The sequence below is a fragment of the Labeo rohita genome, chromosome 2 (genome assembly GCF_022985175.1).
Source record: "Labeo rohita strain BAU-BD-2019 chromosome 2, IGBB_LRoh.1.0, whole genome shotgun sequence".
Taxonomy (NCBI): domain Eukaryota; kingdom Metazoa; phylum Chordata; class Actinopteri; order Cypriniformes; family Cyprinidae; genus Labeo; species Labeo rohita.
Window position 1 is genome coordinate 22,593,197 of NC_066870.1, and position 17,024 is coordinate 22,610,220.

Sequence of the window (17,024 nt, forward strand, 5' to 3'; positions counted from 1 at the left end):
TGGAGCCATTTTAAATCATTATGTTCACTGATAGGCGCAGCCACAATTAATGGCAATTAGTTCTCTGTTTCATAGACAAAGATGTAAAAAGAGTCTTGTGTAAGAGAGAGTGGACGTAAAACCTCTGGCTATATTTCCTGCAGTAATTTGCTTAGAGCTTTCAATGTTTCCTGACTGCTTATTCAAAAGACCTAGATATGGAATACGATACCAATGTTTTTCAGTGTCATTGTCTTGAAAGGAGGAAGAGGCCAAGTGTATTTCTCCAATTAAATGTGCATCTACATCAATTGAGTTATGTAGTGCAGTCATCACAAGATTCCCTAGAGATTTTTGATGTGATATAAACAATTGTGTTTAATTCCAAGCTTGGATGTTAGGGATATTTCAGCCAAAATGATAATTCTGTCATCATTTTGACAAAATTTCATCACGTGGACAAAAACATTCTTTAAAATATCCATAAAGGAAAGAAAGTTATACAGGTGAGGGTGAGTAAATGATGACAGAATTGTCATTTTTGGATGAACTTCTCCCTTTAAGCCATGATTTTGAAAGAAGAACGAATTACAGGCTGACATTGTCAAAGGAGAGTATTGCGACACATCAAGCATTTATCTTTCAGTTTATGGATTTTATGATGCTGTGAACCTTTGCAAATGCCAGAAATTCACTAAAGACATTCCACAGACTGCCTGAGATATATATTTTTACTTTACCTCAGAAAAATGCATATTTCTTGGCAAAGAAATGAACAAGAACGACGATAATAATAAACCATCCACACATGATCGTCCCTCATCCAGAGGGCAAACCCTTTGGTTCTGACCCGCGGTTGGAGAGAAACTGAGAGTATGGAAAGAGCATGAGAGCCAGAAGACACAGAAGCGGGTTAGAGAACAGGCCGTGCGAGGCGTGACTGAGCATTCTATAGCGCACACTTAGTATTCCGTAGGAGTGTGTGGAAAATGAAGAGGCTAGCTGGGACGGTGGAGGGGGTCCACGATTCTCCTTTAAAAGACGGCGAGCAGCAGATCAGGCCCAGCTCGCTAGTTCTAAAGGGGATTAACCCCGGGCCAAGTTGGCCCGTCTTCACCCCTCTCTCAAGCCGCCATTGCCATAGCGACTCCATGCCAGTCTTTGCCGCTCCTAATCCAACAGGGCGAAGGCCAACGGTGGTAGGCGGCACAGTTAACATGCTAACATCTGCAGCGCTGCTACTGCTTGTGCTACACGTCAGTGTACAACTTATACAGTGACTTTCAGGTATTTTAAAGGAATTTAAAAAACCCAGCACTGGGTGAAATATGGACAAACCCAGCAATTGGGTTGTTTCGACCCAGCAGAGTTAAATGTTTAACTTATGGGTAGTTTTATTTAACTGAGCTATTGCTTGAAAATGACTATTTCTTGCTTAAAATAAACCCAAAATAGGTTGGAAATTTACATTTATTAATATGTTCAATAAATGAACATTTATTAATAAGTTGAATAAATAATAATTAAATAATACACTTTTTTTTAACTAGCTTATTAATGAATGTTGACCTTTTGATTATTGCTGATGCCTCTAGAAATTGTGTCTGATTTTTAAAATTCAAAAACCTATTTTGAATTCATTTAAGCAAGAAGTGTAGTAATTTTTAAACATTTAACCCAACTGCTGGTTCAGAACAACCCAGTCGCTGGGTTTGTCCATATTTCACCCAGCATTTAAAGTGTACTGTTTAAAAGTTAGGGGTTATTATTTTTTTTTTAAAGAAATGATTACTTTTATTAAGCAAGTATGCATTAAATTGATCAAAAGTGACAGTAAATACATTTGCAATGTTACAAAAGATATTTTTTAAAACTTTCTATGCATCAAATAATCCTCAAAAACATATATCATTGTTTACAAAAAAAAGAAAAGAAAAAAAAAGAACCAGTACAGCTGTTTTCAGTGCTGATAATAATAAGAAATTATTAGGATAATTAGGAAAATATTAAGATGATTTATAAAGATCATGTGGCACTGAAAACTGGAGTAATGACTGCTAAAAATCAGCCTCGCCATCAGAGAAACAAAACAGAATTAGTTATCAAGTAGAAAAGATATTTAGTGCTGTGCAACGGTTAATCACGATTAATCTCATACAAAATAAAATATTTTGTTTACATAATATACTGTATATATTTATTATGTATATATAAATACCATATTTTGTAAATATTTACATGTATACATTTTTGTTGATATTATATAATAATATATAAACAACATATTTTTCTTAAATATATACATGTATGTGTGTGCATTTATATATACATAATAAATATACAAAGTACACACACATATATTTTGTAAACAAAAACTTTTATTTTAGATGCGATTAATCACAAACCTAAATACAAACCTGGAGAGCACCAGAGACTTTTTTAGAAGCATTAAAAATCTTACTGATCCCAAACAAATCTCTATCATTATTTTAACATTTTTTTCATTTTAACATATTCTTCAAGTCAGATTACCTGGTGCTACACTTTCCATCCATGTGTTATTTTGTGACTATTATCAGTTCACATTGGACAATGAAACAGTTAAACTTCGCACACGCTATATACAGTAGACCCGTGTAAACACTTAGCGCTCATACTCCCTCTCTGGCACACACTGTATTCCCTGAGCTCCAAAGGTTTTGAGATCACAAATAAATTGTTTCCTGACCTTGCGATTCAAAAGCATAAGGAGCCATGCATAATGTCTAATTTACTGTCCCCGTAGAGAGAGGCTGCCATTTTTCACTTATTAATATTAGATTACAGTTGTCAGCCGCTAAAGCAGCAACCCCTCCTCTCACTCTGATTAATCAGAGCAGATTGTAAATACAAATATTTTATAGCCTCCTCATAAAAGCAGGACGGAGATCAAGACTCTCGGGAAAGTAAGCAGTATTTCCCCTTCCCCCTTTCCTCAGTCATTTGAGAAATTAAGTCAATTAGGTTTTCAGAAGGACAGGCCCGTTACGTCTCCCGGCGCACGGCGCTACGTTTATAGGCGATCAAAGTGTCCTGTCATGCCGTCTCGTGTCCTGCTTTCTCTGTCGAACCCTCCATTACTCTAAACACTGATGTCCTGTCAACACACATAGTTTGAAGCTGAAATGGCAGTTAATGGTTATCTGTCAACAATTGTTCACATCAGTCATATTGTTTCAACACACCGGGTTTGGAGTTCTTGTGTGTGGCTACGCCATCAGTTCTGTGGATGACACGTTTGTCTAGCGGATGGCTGCTCACCTCTTTCTCTCATTTTTTTTTTTTTCTCTCTCTCGCTAGTCTCTCCTGTTGTCAGTGCACATCAAACGTGAGGGCGAGTCTCCAGTTGTGTCCCCGCTCTCCTCTGATGAAGCTCACCATTCTGACAGATACCAGGTGAGACGGGAAACCTCAGACGGAGGGAGTCTGTCACAGGTGCAGAGTGACAGACTGTGCAGTTCTGACACTCTGAGAAACACTCCACACATAGACCAAAACTCTCCCCTCTGATGCAGCCCTTCATTTCACTGGGTTTTGGCTTGTTGAGTGTGTCTCAATATGTGAAATCTGGGTACAATGTCTTTGGTGCTTTACTTGAGATGTAATGAAACTGGAATCCTGTCAACAGAAGCAATGACTTATAAATAACCATTACAAAAATTAGCTTGTTACTTACTGCAGGTGTTGTTACTATATTAAAATTTAAGTAACTTGCTATTTATTAGCACAAAACAATACATTATGTATTGTTTTGCTTTTACAGTTCAATTCAGCAATAACTGAATTAAATCTAGTAATTTTGACACAAATTAAGTTACCTTGAGAAACATCATTTCACATTAACTGTCTCCTTGAAAATAAGATTTTAACCCAAAATGTTTTAAAATAACACAGTGAAATGATGTGTATCCAGCTTTTCTCCTCCACAATATCCTCCATCTTATCCCAGACTGGATCTGACTGCCGGACGTATTAATACAGGCCGAAATCTGCTCTGCTAATCTCCAGCCCCAGGTTTACTCAGGCTGTAATGTGTGTTCTGCTCTGATATGTAATCATCCATAGTTTAACCCTGGGCTAATCTACGCTGCCCTCGAGCCCCGGATATCATCTCTGCGCTCCAGTGTCCTTGACATGTTTGTTTTCTTCCCGCTTCCCCCTGGAGCTGTGGGTCTGTGGGACATTTTGGCCGGCATCTCTATCTGTCCCTCAACCCTGGAAGTGCGAGAATTTCTCAATTAAAACAATATCCGGGCAGATCTTTGCACGTTAGCTAAGAAGGCCCACCTGCATGGTCCTGATAAGTCTTTCGAATTTGCCTCTAACATCACAAAACTAAAAGTAATTAAGTAAACTGACTGATATACAGTGTTTGTCACCACTTAAAGAGGATTTTTGTAGAACTTCTCATTAATGGAGCGGCTCAAATGACTAATGCTAATGATGCCCTTTTCCTAAAATTCATGATCATCCTCTCTTGTAATCTATGGTGCAGACACATTGGGCCATTAACACGGTGTATTATCATAAAATAGACTTTTAATAGCAGTGGCTCAAGACTTTCTAAAAGGTTCTTTTCCTGTAGACGTGACTAAACTTTTTATTATTTTGATAGTCATGTCTTTCCTGTGTTTTTATTCAATGTGACCGTCATAAAAAAATACATAAATGCTGTTTTTTTCAAAGCATATTTGTGGGGTTAACATGTATTGCTTTTTTGTAACGAAATAGGAAGGAAGGAATAGTCTAATCACAGTTATACAAATCTTCATATCTTACTAGAAATGTACAAAATGCTCGTAAGAGAAAAGGACACACAAATAATAAATCTCATGTACATGTCTTTTATATATAACATATAATATTTTATATATAATAAAAAAAAAAATATATATATATATATATAGAACAAAGCGTAGTTTTTAAGCAAGAAGAGTTTGTTTACACCTCTTAAACGTCAAATGAATGGAGCAGCACACATTATATGCGTCATTTACATACTGCTGCGCCCCAGTGGTGAAAGACGGAACTGCATCAGTTGTAACTTTTGAGGCTGACGTGCCTGTCACATGACCGGCAGCAATATGGCGGCGATGGCGCGCTGAAACGAACTGCTGTAGTGAGCCTAGCATTTTCAATCCTTATTCATCCTTCGTAAATTAATTATTGAGTCTCATATCGGCGTTTTGGAGGAGAGTTATCCGGGCTTTATGCTTTAGTAAACCAAATGAGTTTGGAGAGTTGTGGCGTTTGCTATGGAAGAGGAGTTGCAGAGCAATGGCAAGAGAGAAGTAGGTTTTGTTTACATTCAGACATCAGGGGTCCGCTGCAGAATCCAGCGCAATCTAGTCATACGCACATCATTAAAGTCCTCAGAAATAAATGAGAAATAAATTTGAATGACTGACAGATTTTTCTTTGTTCTTTTTTTCCACCTGCAGACATTTTTACGAGTTCGAGCTAACAGGCAAACACGATTGAATGGTATGTATATTTCCTCCCTGCAACAAGAAAAATGTTGTGTTGTGATTGTTTGTCTGTTGACATGATTTATAAAAACGTAAGTGTCATCCATTAAATAGTGTAATACTTTACACTAGTAGTTAAAAGTGAAAACAGTACAATTTTGAAATATTTTTACTATTTAAAATAAGTTTTCTATTTTAAAATGTAATTTATTCCTGTGATCAAAGTGAAATTTTCAGCATCATTACTCCAGTCTTCAGTGTCACATGATCCTTCAGAAATCATTCTAATATGCTGATTTGCAGTTCAAGAAAGTATTATTATTGTTATCAATATTTAAAACAGTTAGGGTTAGGATTCTTTGAATAAAAAGATTTAAAGATCAGCATTTATCTGAAATGAAAAGTTTTTGTAAAATTATACACTATACCATTCAAAAGCTTGGAGTCAGTATAATTTTTTATTTTTATTTTTGGAAAGAAATTATTCAAATTAATGCTTTTATTTAACTTTAAATTGAAAGTGATGATAAATACAATAATGTTATAAAAGATTTTTATTTTAGATAATTGTTATTTTGAACTTTCTATTCATCAAGAAAACCTGAAAAAAATCTACTTAGCTTTTTTCAGCAAAATAATAATGCATTTTTTTGAGCAGCAAAAATATTAGCATGTTTTCTGAAGGATCATGATACTGGAGTAATGATGCTAAAAATTCGGCTTTGAAATCACAGAAATAAATGTTTTAAAATATATTCAAACTGAAAACAGTTATTTTAAATAATAAAAATATTTAAAAATGTTACACTTTTTACTGTGTTTTAAATCATATACAGACTTGTATATGATCAAATACAAATCAAATACAGGCTTGGTGAGCAAAACAGACTTATTAAAAAAACAAAAAAAACTTTTGAGTGGCGTAAATCATCAGTACAAATTGCAGTTAATATATGGAGAACTTTCCTTTATCTAACAGGTTCCTCTGTATTGTTTATAATAATAGCTACAATAATAATACTATTGGAAAATTATTATTATTATTTTGGCATTAATAAAAAGTTGCAATATTAAGTCAACAATAAAAAATAGTAATATTTAAATAAATTTTATTTTAACAGTGTATCAACTTCAAGAGTATGATTACATGCAGAAATATTTTATGAAAATTTTAATAAATGTTCATACCTGTCAAAATTAGCTAATTACAAGCACTTGACAGAAATGTCAGAAATTAGATTAATTGTTTATACTCTTTACCTGATAAAATAATACACTTTAAGGCATTTATTTGACATTCTGCTCAGTGAGCATTACTTGAAACACTTAACATGCTCTGAAGACTCATCTTGCTGTTATAAACTGACAGGGAGTCTAGTCATTTTGTATGGTTATCTGAACCCCAACCCATAGTCATTAGTCGGTGGGTGTGATAGAGCTGCCTCACCCGTGGGGAGAGTTGGTATGAGCTGGGATCTCACTGACCCGAGGCCAGTTGTTATTCTGGGTGTTGGTAACCGTCTGGCACGAATCAGGAGTGCCTCACCTCTCAGGGTGCATCAGCCAAATGCTCATCAGCACTGGTGTCTGTCACATGGCCTTGCCAGAAGCTTGACATCCATGTCAACCTCAGCGTCCGTGCCACATATAACGTGGCTGTTTATTATAGCTAGTATAGTTTGTAGTCAATTGTGACCTGTTTTTGCACTTCCCTTGACTGTAGCGCCTGCCCAAGCAGAGAATCTCCTTAACCCTTGGTTTTTTCATGTGTCAACAGTCGATGACCTCTGCTGGTGCAGGCGCTACGCCAAGGAAAGTTTCAAAAGTCCCCCAATCCCAGTGCCCAGAGGAGTGCCCCTAGCCCCTTGCTGCCTGCGGCATGGTAAGACCCCCCCACTCCCCCCTTTATCGCAGCCGCAGGCACTGTAAGGGTAAACGGGGCTGTCTTTGTTTTAACCCACGCCCGTATTAAAGTATATCACCTCTCATCTGAGACGCTGTGATTTCAGAGTGAGGAAAAACTCCTGCCGTGCCTAATTAATCTGCCTTTTTCTTCGTGCTATTTAATGATGCCCATCTCCCCCACATTACCGTCAACGTGGCCAGTGCTTCTCTCTCTTCTCCCTCTCCTGGAGGTAATGGCAGGAGCTCCTGCCTCTCCTCCTCCAGTCCCCCTCGGCCCCATTCGCAATCACAGCCACCTAAAAATTAATGTCCCCACACGCCATTTGCAGTTAAGAAAAAGCGACAGAGACTTACGGCGCAATAGGCGCTGTTCTGCTGTGTTAAATTTCTAATTATGTGCTCCGGGAGGGGAGGGGGAAGAGCGAGACACCCCGAGAGATCCGAGCCCTGGCCGTTTCGTGCCTGTCCCCGATGTAACCAGGAGGAATTGGTGTTTGGGTGCAAAGGTCTAATGGACAGAGTTCACCTCTGAGCCCTATCACGTCACTGTCGTGTTTTGCAACTCATCTTTCTTGCCTCAGTAAAATCCGTGGCTGGAGATGCCTACTAGCCTCAAGCTAAATCTGTAAAGGATCCTGATCTATGTGGGGTTTTTTTATGTGAGCTTGATGCTGCTCGCACTTTTTTTTTTTTGTTTTTTTTCTCCCCGGTTTGACTCTGTGTGTCCTGTGATGTCCTTGCTTGTGCATATTAGCTGTTGATGTAACCAGGTTTTAATGTAAATAAATCAATAAATTGAATAATTAAAATCTAAAGTTGTTTTAATAAACAAAATAATAATTTGAGTGAAATTCTTTTAGATTTTTGATGTATTTTTTTATTTTATTGTTACCTAGTCTATAGCTCAGTGTCATTTGAATTCTGTAGTATTTATTATGGTCACTTTGATCTATTGATTTATCACGTTATCTCTTTTTTTTTTTTCTTGTGCTGCAGCCCGGATTGGGAAGATGAAGCGCCGGAAGCCTGAGGATGGACAGGTATGTCCGCTGTGCAGCGCCCCGCTGACAGGGACAGAGGAGGAAATGAGTAGGCATGTGGAACAATGTCTGTTCAAGGTAGCTTCATAAACCCAGAGATCTGGGCCTCCAACCTCCTCTAGAAGCTTTGGCTTTTCTGCCCTCACCTTTCCCTGGACATCAGCCGTCTGACAAAAGACACACACATATGAATGTTTCAAAGAATGATTACACCTGTGTTTTATTCCTACACGGGTGTCCAGGGAATAGTTGAAGGATTAGCCCTTTTCTGAAGTGTTCCTTTTCCTCCTCTTCCACTTAGATTTGTTTGGCAGTTTCAGCGTCCTGAACCTACTTCTATATGAGTTTATAAAGAGGCTCACTGGAAACTGTTGTTCATGCAGTCTGACTGGCTTCCCTCTTTAGCCATTTTAGTGGTTCAGGATGCAGCACTTGCCCTTTATATTATATAGCAGGTTCCTCTTAACCCATCTAATCCAGTAGTTCTTATGATACTAATGCACTCTTGGTGGTTGGTTTTGGGTGTTCTGTTGCATGTGGTTTGATAGCTCCTAAAATTAGACATCATTAGAAGTTAGTGGATTTGAAAGCGCTGCTTTGATTTCCTCTGATGTAGTCACACTTTGTGGTTTTGTCTTTTTATATTGAATGAACCGTTTGAAGTGTTGGTACATGTTTGATAAGTGGTTTTGTTCTCTCAGAGGGAAGGTGCAACAGAAGAGGATTCCGCAGATGTCGAAGGAGAGAACGGAACGCGGTTTGAGGAGTACGAGTGGTGCGGACAGAAGAGGGTCCGAGCTACTACATTACTGGAAGGCGGCTTCAGAGGTGAGAATTTGTGTGCATTCAAGTTGGTCATTCTCTCCAAGGCTGTTTATATGAACAAAAATACAGGAAAAACAGTAATACTGTGAAATATTATTTCAATTTAAAATAGCTGTTTTCTATTTTAATCTATTTTAAAATTCCTGTGATGGCAAAGGTGCAATTTCAGCTGCCATTACTCCAGTCTTCAGTATGACATTATCCTTCAGAAATCATTCTAATATGCTGATTTGGCGCTAAAAATAGGGCCCTATGATTTCCGTGATGCGGAAAATGCAGACGGAATCACAGAATCCAGTCATTAAAACAGAATTTCCTGTATAATGTGGAATGTCACAGAATTTTGTTTGGATGAATTAATCAAAAGTAGGTCGTTACACTTAAATCAAATCGCGATATGGAATAGTATCTCTAAATATTAAGCAAAAAGACTATTTAAATATGTTCATGTTCTGCGTGTCTCTGTTCGCTGTGATGTCAGCGTCTTTTGTCTCGCCAAATGAGGACATAAATACATGAACATTTCCAGAACTTCTCTGAAGTTTCTTCATGAACATTGTGCCATTTCTTTTGAGAGAAACTATCGTTATATTATATTGTTTAATAGAATGTACATATTGCTGTCATTACTGTATTTGTTAAAACTTAATTTTATTAAGAAATAATCACACAATTCTTTCATGTTTTAATTTTAATTGTAACTTTGTTTGCCAAAAAATAAAGTTTAGTTTTCATTTGATTAAAAGATCAATTAAATTAATATTTTATGCCTTCATTTGATAACCAGAAAACTAAATATTGTAAAAATAAACTTTTATATAACTTTTATATATAATAAAGAATTTGGTAACAATAAAACAGAAGGTAAGAAAAAAATAAAACATTTAATAGGGCCCTAAACATGTAATTTTTGTTAAACTTTTAATAAATTGATGTTAAATTGTATAAGTTTCATAATTTGAATTTATTAGACTTGTTTTTTGATTAATAACATGTAATTTAACCATTAAAAAAAGAGTTTAGAAAAATTAAAATGAAAAAAAAAAAAGTATAAATGTTTAAATGGAAAAAGCAGAATTTAGAAAAAAATTAAACTAAATTTGAGAAAAAATAAAATGGATTTCATAGGGCCTTATAAAAACATTTTAAAATTTAACCCTAAATTTAACCTTTAAAGCCGTTTAATAAGGGTACATACATTTCTTTCCTTCTCGATGGTCCCCAAGATCAGCCTGTTCAAGTGGCGTATGTGTGTTCATTTATAGGCTAGGCAGCTGTAGTCCAGACAAGGTGAGTTCTGGCAGGCCCTGCTCGGCCTTTAAGGAGTCAAAGGAAAACACATTTAGCTGTGCAATTGACCCGCCTCACCCAGTACAGAGATGTGTGTGAGAAAAATGGGCCGCTGACCCCTGGGCTTCCCCCGTTGCAGGAATGCAATTATAGCTCCCAACCTAACTCTGCTCACCTGGGACGTTCTCTATCACATACACACACGCTCCCTAAGACCCTTTTTGATGTGCTGCCACACTCATTGAAAGACTTTCAAGGGAATTCTAGTTGGTTCATAAATAATTTACCCCCTCAGATTATTTTTACACTTGGGAGGAAGTGTCAGTCATTCCTCCATACTTGAGATTTTTATCTTAGAACTTTTCTGAATGTTGGCTCAGTTGTTTTGAAAGGGGTTTAAGTTTGTGGAGCTGGCGCTTTAGAGGAACGTCTCCAAAACCGTCTTCTCACTCTTCATTTCGTATTTAGAAAAGGAGTTAGTCTCCTCCCTCAGTGGTCTTTTGTAAACTTCTGCGCTCTTAAATGGAAAGGCTGTTCGATCCCAAGGAGAGAACAGATTGCAAAACTGTGTGGATTAAGAAAAGAAACGGACTTGCTCCTCTAACGCCCGGCTAGACAGACGCTTGCCCAGATCAATTCTGCATGTGAACAGAGCCATGTGTCTGTACAGAAGCTCTGCAGCCCTTTATCTTCAGCACAGGCACCGGTGTAATGGCGATAGAGGGGGGACCTGGTGAGAAGTGACTCTGTGGCCCAGGGGCCACTTGAAAGCTCCCCCCAGGATGCTCAGAAGGTGGATTTCGCCTTGAAAGCTCTGCTGAAGTCCTCAAGCGTTCAATCGGTCTGCATTGCAGAATCCCTCCAGCCCAGGGGGAGCAAGACTGGGAAGGGGGGCTTGAAAGGAGTCTTCAATGGGATAAGAGGGCTATCGTCTCTGAAGCACCAGCACCTCTCTCTCTTTGAGGACCAAGGAAGAAAGCAGAGAGGAAACGCTTTAAACCGAACAAAAAGAGCATGATAAGGGAAAAGGGAGACCGAGAAGAAGAGAGAAATCGAAGAGGATCAGTTTGTGGTGGAGGCCCGTAAGGCCTCCTGCGTCCGTGGCTTAGCAGGGCTGTTGTGCTGATGAAGAGATAGGCGATGGCAGTCGCAGACAGAGATGGGGGAGATTTGGTGCAGCCGGGAAAGAAGAACAGAGGCCCGCCGCTCGTCTTTGTAAAGAACCTTGAGAGATGGCAGCTTTGAGCCCCCTCCCTGGCAGGCGTACATGGTAAATGCCATCCTGATTGGGTGAACTCTGACCTGCGACACATACTGCGAAAGGCAGATAAGTGTCATGGCAACGAGGTGGAGGAGAGGCCAAGTTTCATGTCCTGTTTCTCTGGGATCTCTACGTCCCCTTTCTTAGCTGCGACATGACACTCCTGTCTTGGGTGACATATGTAGATTAGCACTTAACAATCATGGCATATGTAAATCAGCTCGCAAAATGTGACCCAACAAGGAAAATGTGCTTTGTGCATGTGACGACTTAACATTTAAATGGATACGGGACCTGCTTTGAACATGACACGTTGCAGTTGTCATGCAAAGTATCGCAGGTAAATACAGGCTACATTGTAAGGAGACTGTGGAGAGAAGAAGAGGAGTATGCTTATGTCCCAGAGGCTGCCGGGCAAAGAGGCGGTGCGACGGCGTGCATAATTTGACTGAGAGGCAGTTAGAGTGCCACTGACCTTTTCGGCACAGATTAGATTGCCTGCCAAGACCGCTTAACAGTAGCCCCTGCTTTCACAGTCAGACACACTTACAACACTGCTCGGGTAGTTATACACCATTCATGTGGCCGTTTTGAAGTTGCGCTTGGAGTAGGTGTGCCATGCTTTTTCTGTCTGGCCCGGTTTCATCAGTGTACGCACTAAAGCGGACAGCCTTCCTGTCCAGGCTGAATCAATGTTGGATGACATCCTTCCTGCCCTGGTTCTAGCAAAGCATTAGCCAGGATCCATAGCCTGATCAATTGATTGAATTAACAGTGATTTTTTTTTTTTTTTTCTCTTTTGGCTGCTTATGGCCTGCCACATCTTCCGCTGGCTTGCCTGCCATTAGTGGCCACAACATTATTAGTTTTTCCTTATTTTTCCCCTGGTTTGGCTTTCTTTGCAGCTTGTCGACAGTGCATTAATGAAATGTTCGCCATCATTTACAGATTATGGTCTTTTATTTTTGGCTGACTGTACCCTACACCCACCTTCAGTTGGGTCAGAGAAGTGGGAGGGTTATCTGTAGACCACTTACACTATTTTCAAGCTAGAATGAGGTGATGCTGAATACAGGAGACATGATTCATGTTTTAATGCGTTTGCACACTTTCCTTCCTTTTTTGCACATCAGCGCCGCTATAATAAAGCTTGCCCATACTTAAAAACTATAAAACTTTTATAACCAAGCTACACTACTGGTCAAAAGTTTGGATTTAACATTCTATTTTTTTTTTTAAATAAATACTTTTATCCAATAAGGACACATTAAATTTATATTTTAAAAAATCAGCAAAGACATTTATAATGTTACAAAATGTTTGTTTCAAATAAATACTATTCTTTTGAGGTTTTGGTTCATCAAAGAATTCTAAATGTATTACAGTTTTCCAAAACTGTTAAGCAGTGAAACTGCTTTCAACATTAAGAATTCCAAAAAAAAAGTTTTTCACCAAATCAGCATATTAGAATTTAAGGATGCTCGATATTGGATTTTTGCCAATATCTGATATGCCAATATTTTTCAACTCATTTTGGCCAATTGATGATGCTGATACTGATATATTTCCTTTTGTTTGGAAACAACCCCAAGTCTCTCCTGTGTGGAAATTAAAAGCAAATTATTTTTGATTTTGGTTAGTTTTTAACAAGAACTTATTTGAATTAAATAAACAATAATGAAGTTTATTTATAATGACAGTACATTGTAAATAAACTATATATATCAATCACTGCCTTTTTCTATTTTTTTTTTTTTTTTTTTTTTTTTTTTTTTTTTTTTTCAGAAAAATGCAGTGGTAACCATAACATTTTATTTTAAGATTTAACATTTGCAGATGGTCCAAAACAAAAGAGTTTTAAAAAAAATGTACAGAATATGAAAATCTTTTAAAGCTCATAATTTGTTTAAAAAAAGTACAAACAACATTTTGCTGACGTTATCTAATCGCAAGACATATTGGCATAATTTTTTATATCAGGCTGATGCTGATATTTCCATTTAAAGCCATAATCGGCCGATTCCGATATTGGTCCGATAATATTGTGCATCCCTCTTAAAATTATTTTCTGAGAAATGATGTGACTGAAGCGATGGCTGCTGAAAATACAGTTTTGAGATCACAGGAGTAAATTAAATTGATCAAATATATTTTAATAGAAAAGTTATTTTTAATTTTAGTACTGTTTTACTGTATTCTTGATCAAATAAATGCAGCCTTAGTGAGCATAAGAAATGTCTTTGAAAAACATTTAGCAGTAATTTATGAAAATATTGCTTTGTCAATTTTACAGACAATTTGCTAAGTGCAAGGTAAACCAATAGACGGCTATGTTTAATTCTGTACACTATTGTTGGTTGGTGTATATTTAGACTAGTACGCACCCCAATTCTCTGTTCGAGGAGCTTGGATTTATGTAGCTCAGCTATTGTGCGCATATGCCTCTGCAGTCACAGGGACCAAATAAAACTTAAAAGGTCTCTTTTATTTGATCACTAAAAACCATCGGCACATTGTAAAAAAAGGGCAAGCATTTGTGATGCATTTTATCCCTACTCTGCCTCCTTTGGATCCCTTTACGGAGAAAGGGAGAGACAGATCATGGCCGCCACATCCACTTTCAGTCCTCCTCTTTTCCGTCAGTGCCTAACACTCTCCCTGAAGGTTGTAGTTATCCACTCCACACTGTGCAGTAGTCATCCCGTGTCGTAGCGCTTTGAGGAACAAGAGGAAGCACCATTCTCCACTTCCATTTCCTACTTCAGCTCCTCATCCGTGACAAACCTGTTCTCCAGCAGTGCCCTGACATCCTTCCATCAGCCCCTGAGGGGCCTGGCCCGCTCCAGCCTTTCGCAGCTCAATCAGGCTCTGGGTCTCTGCGGGCTGCTCCCACCCTTCAGGCTGCTGCCGATCCAACCTTTTCCTAACCAGAACTGAAGGACCCAGTCAGCCGGCGGCTGGAGTTTGTCTGTGCGCTCATCACTGGATTTATAGAAGTGCCACTCAGGCTGCACGCCCCAGTGCTCAGGACCCACACCCTGACAGGCACCTGACACAACTCCCATTCAGACTGTGTCTGATGGCTCCATCTGGGCCTAGAACACCAGTCTCCTGGCTTGTCTGCAGTAATCTGGTTCTGCTCACAGCTAGAACAGGCCTTCCTAATTGGGCTTTCTCTGGCATGACAAACCTGTCCTGGATTGGGACTGTTACAGTTGGAGATGGTTTCTAGTGACAAGTTTATTGTAACACATAGTGTGTATTATTAAATGCGCCAAAGCGTTTAAAGCCAAATTTCTGATGACTGTCATTCCTCTTTTTAGGAACAGGCTTTGCCATGTGTAGCACGAAGGAGAGCCATGACAGTGATGCAGACCTCGATGTGGATGGAGATGACACACTGGAGTACGGCAAAGCTCAGTATCCTTGATTAGAAACGTCTTGCTCTTCTGTGGTGCTGTAGTGTGCACAGAATCAGTGACTGAATTTAGACGCAGTTGTTCCTTAACTCAAAGTTTCAGGTACACTGAAGCAGACATCATTCCTTGTTCTGGAGAGGACCAAGGAGAGGCCAAAGAACGCGAGGCACTACGTGGAGCCGTTTTGAAGTAAGCTGGATTTCACTGAAATGATTTCAACACAGACGTTAAAAAGGCAAATAACAAATCTATAAACTTGGCCCTTATGCTAAATTTCTGTTTTTCTTCTGTAGTGGTGGTGTGCCGTCCAATAGAATAACACCAGAGTTCTCCAAATGGGCTAGTGATGGTGAGTTGGCCTTCAAGTAAATGCTGTTCTTTTGAACTTTCTGTTCGTCAGAGAATCCTAAAAAATTACTCGCCCTCATGTCTTTCCAAATCTATAAGACCTCCGTTCATCTTTGGAACACAAATTGAGATTTTTTTGATAATATTCTGAAAGCTTTCTGACACTGCGTAGACAGCAATGCAACTGAAAAGTCCAGGACCCACAAAAATAGTAAGGATTTTTGTGCACAAAAATAATTCTCATAGCTTATTACAATCACAGTTGAACCACTGATGTTACATGGACTATTTTAACAATGTCCTTACTACCTTTCTGGCCATTGAATGTGGTAGTTGCGTTGCTGTCTATGCTGGGTCAGAAAGCTCTCAGATTTCATTAAAAATGTCATATTTTTTATTCCAAAGATGAGTCTTGTGGGTGAGGAACAACATGAGGGTGAATAATTAATGACAGAATTTTCATTTTTGGTTGAACTATCCCTTTAAATATATTAAACATAATACATCAAGTCAATTAAATATATATTAAAATAGTAATGTTATTTAACGTGTAATATTTCACAGTATTACTTCATTTGCTGTATTTTTGGTCAAATAAATGGCAAAAAAAAACATGGTAGAAAAATACCAAACACTTGAGCAGTAAGTACATTTTTGTAGTTGTGCTCTAAAGTATTTAATCCACTAGAAATTGCTTTGCGTAAATTCAACGTAGGAACCCTGTTTTTTGTCTATATATTTGAGTTGGATAGTTATAGAATGAAACGTTGTTTTTGTTGGCCCTCATTCATTATAAATGCTCTGTTTGTGTCTATTTTCGCAGAAATGCCTTCCACCAGTAATGGCGAGAGCAGCAAACAGGAGCCGAGCTCTTCATCTTCGTCCTCCACACCGAGGACCTGTAAAAACAGCGAGATCGAGAAGTGAGTACAAACACACACCTGTCCACAGTGGCAGTGTGTTTGCTGGTGTATTGGGGTGAGATTAGTTTGTGTAGGGACTGCAAGATCATAAATGATGCATTTAGTGTGCTCATCTCTCCGGAGCATGCTTGATCACAGGGAGTGGCCCAGAGTATTGATCCCAGGCAGCTGAGCCTTGTCTGGGCTTGACTCGCCGCACAGCCCGGGAATGCTAATATGCCTTTAGCCATTTCCATACTACAGCTTTTCACTGCAGGAATTGTTCAGTGTTTATCTTTTATTGCAAAAAGTGATGTCAGATAAAGTCAAATTGTTGTTAATGGAAGATAAAGTGCCGGTGTGGCCTGAAACATAAAAGTATTACTATCAGTACCTCCTACAGAAGATAAGTGTCTTGCAAATAGAAGTGTACTATCAAAACAGTAACACACAGAAAGTGAGATGAATCCTTACACTCCACTGAGAGTGAAAACACGTTGGAGGGAGTGTAGCAGGCGGCCTCCAGATAAATTTAAATAACCTGAGTG

At 38.5% G+C, this 17,024-nt stretch overlaps 1 protein-coding gene across 9 annotated transcripts in view; it reads left to right on the forward strand.

The window, feature by feature from the left end:
• Positions 1-17,024, forward strand: part of rnf220a (ring finger protein 220a) — a 133,100-nt gene that overhangs the window by 102,845 nt on the left and 13,231 nt on the right. For 2 of the 9 annotated variants that reach the window (XM_051135020.1, XM_051135048.1), the window contains exons 5-13: positions 3,319-3,414; positions 5,460-5,502; positions 7,264-7,368; positions 8,388-8,509; positions 9,133-9,259; positions 15,131-15,227; positions 15,329-15,415; positions 15,520-15,575; positions 16,398-16,497. In XM_051135020.1, coding sequence (XP_050990977.1) covers positions 3,319-3,414; positions 5,460-5,502; positions 7,264-7,368; positions 8,388-8,509; positions 9,133-9,259; positions 15,131-15,227; positions 15,329-15,415; positions 15,520-15,575; positions 16,398-16,497 — 833 coding nt within the window. Of the gene's footprint in view, positions 1-3,318; positions 3,415-5,073; positions 5,310-5,459; positions 5,503-7,263; positions 7,369-8,387; positions 8,510-9,132; positions 9,260-15,130; positions 15,228-15,328; positions 15,416-15,519; positions 15,576-16,397; positions 16,498-17,024 lie in introns of those variants that run through there. The other 7 variants (XM_051135040.1, XM_051135070.1, XM_051135056.1 and 4 more) reach the window with 5 other exon arrangements.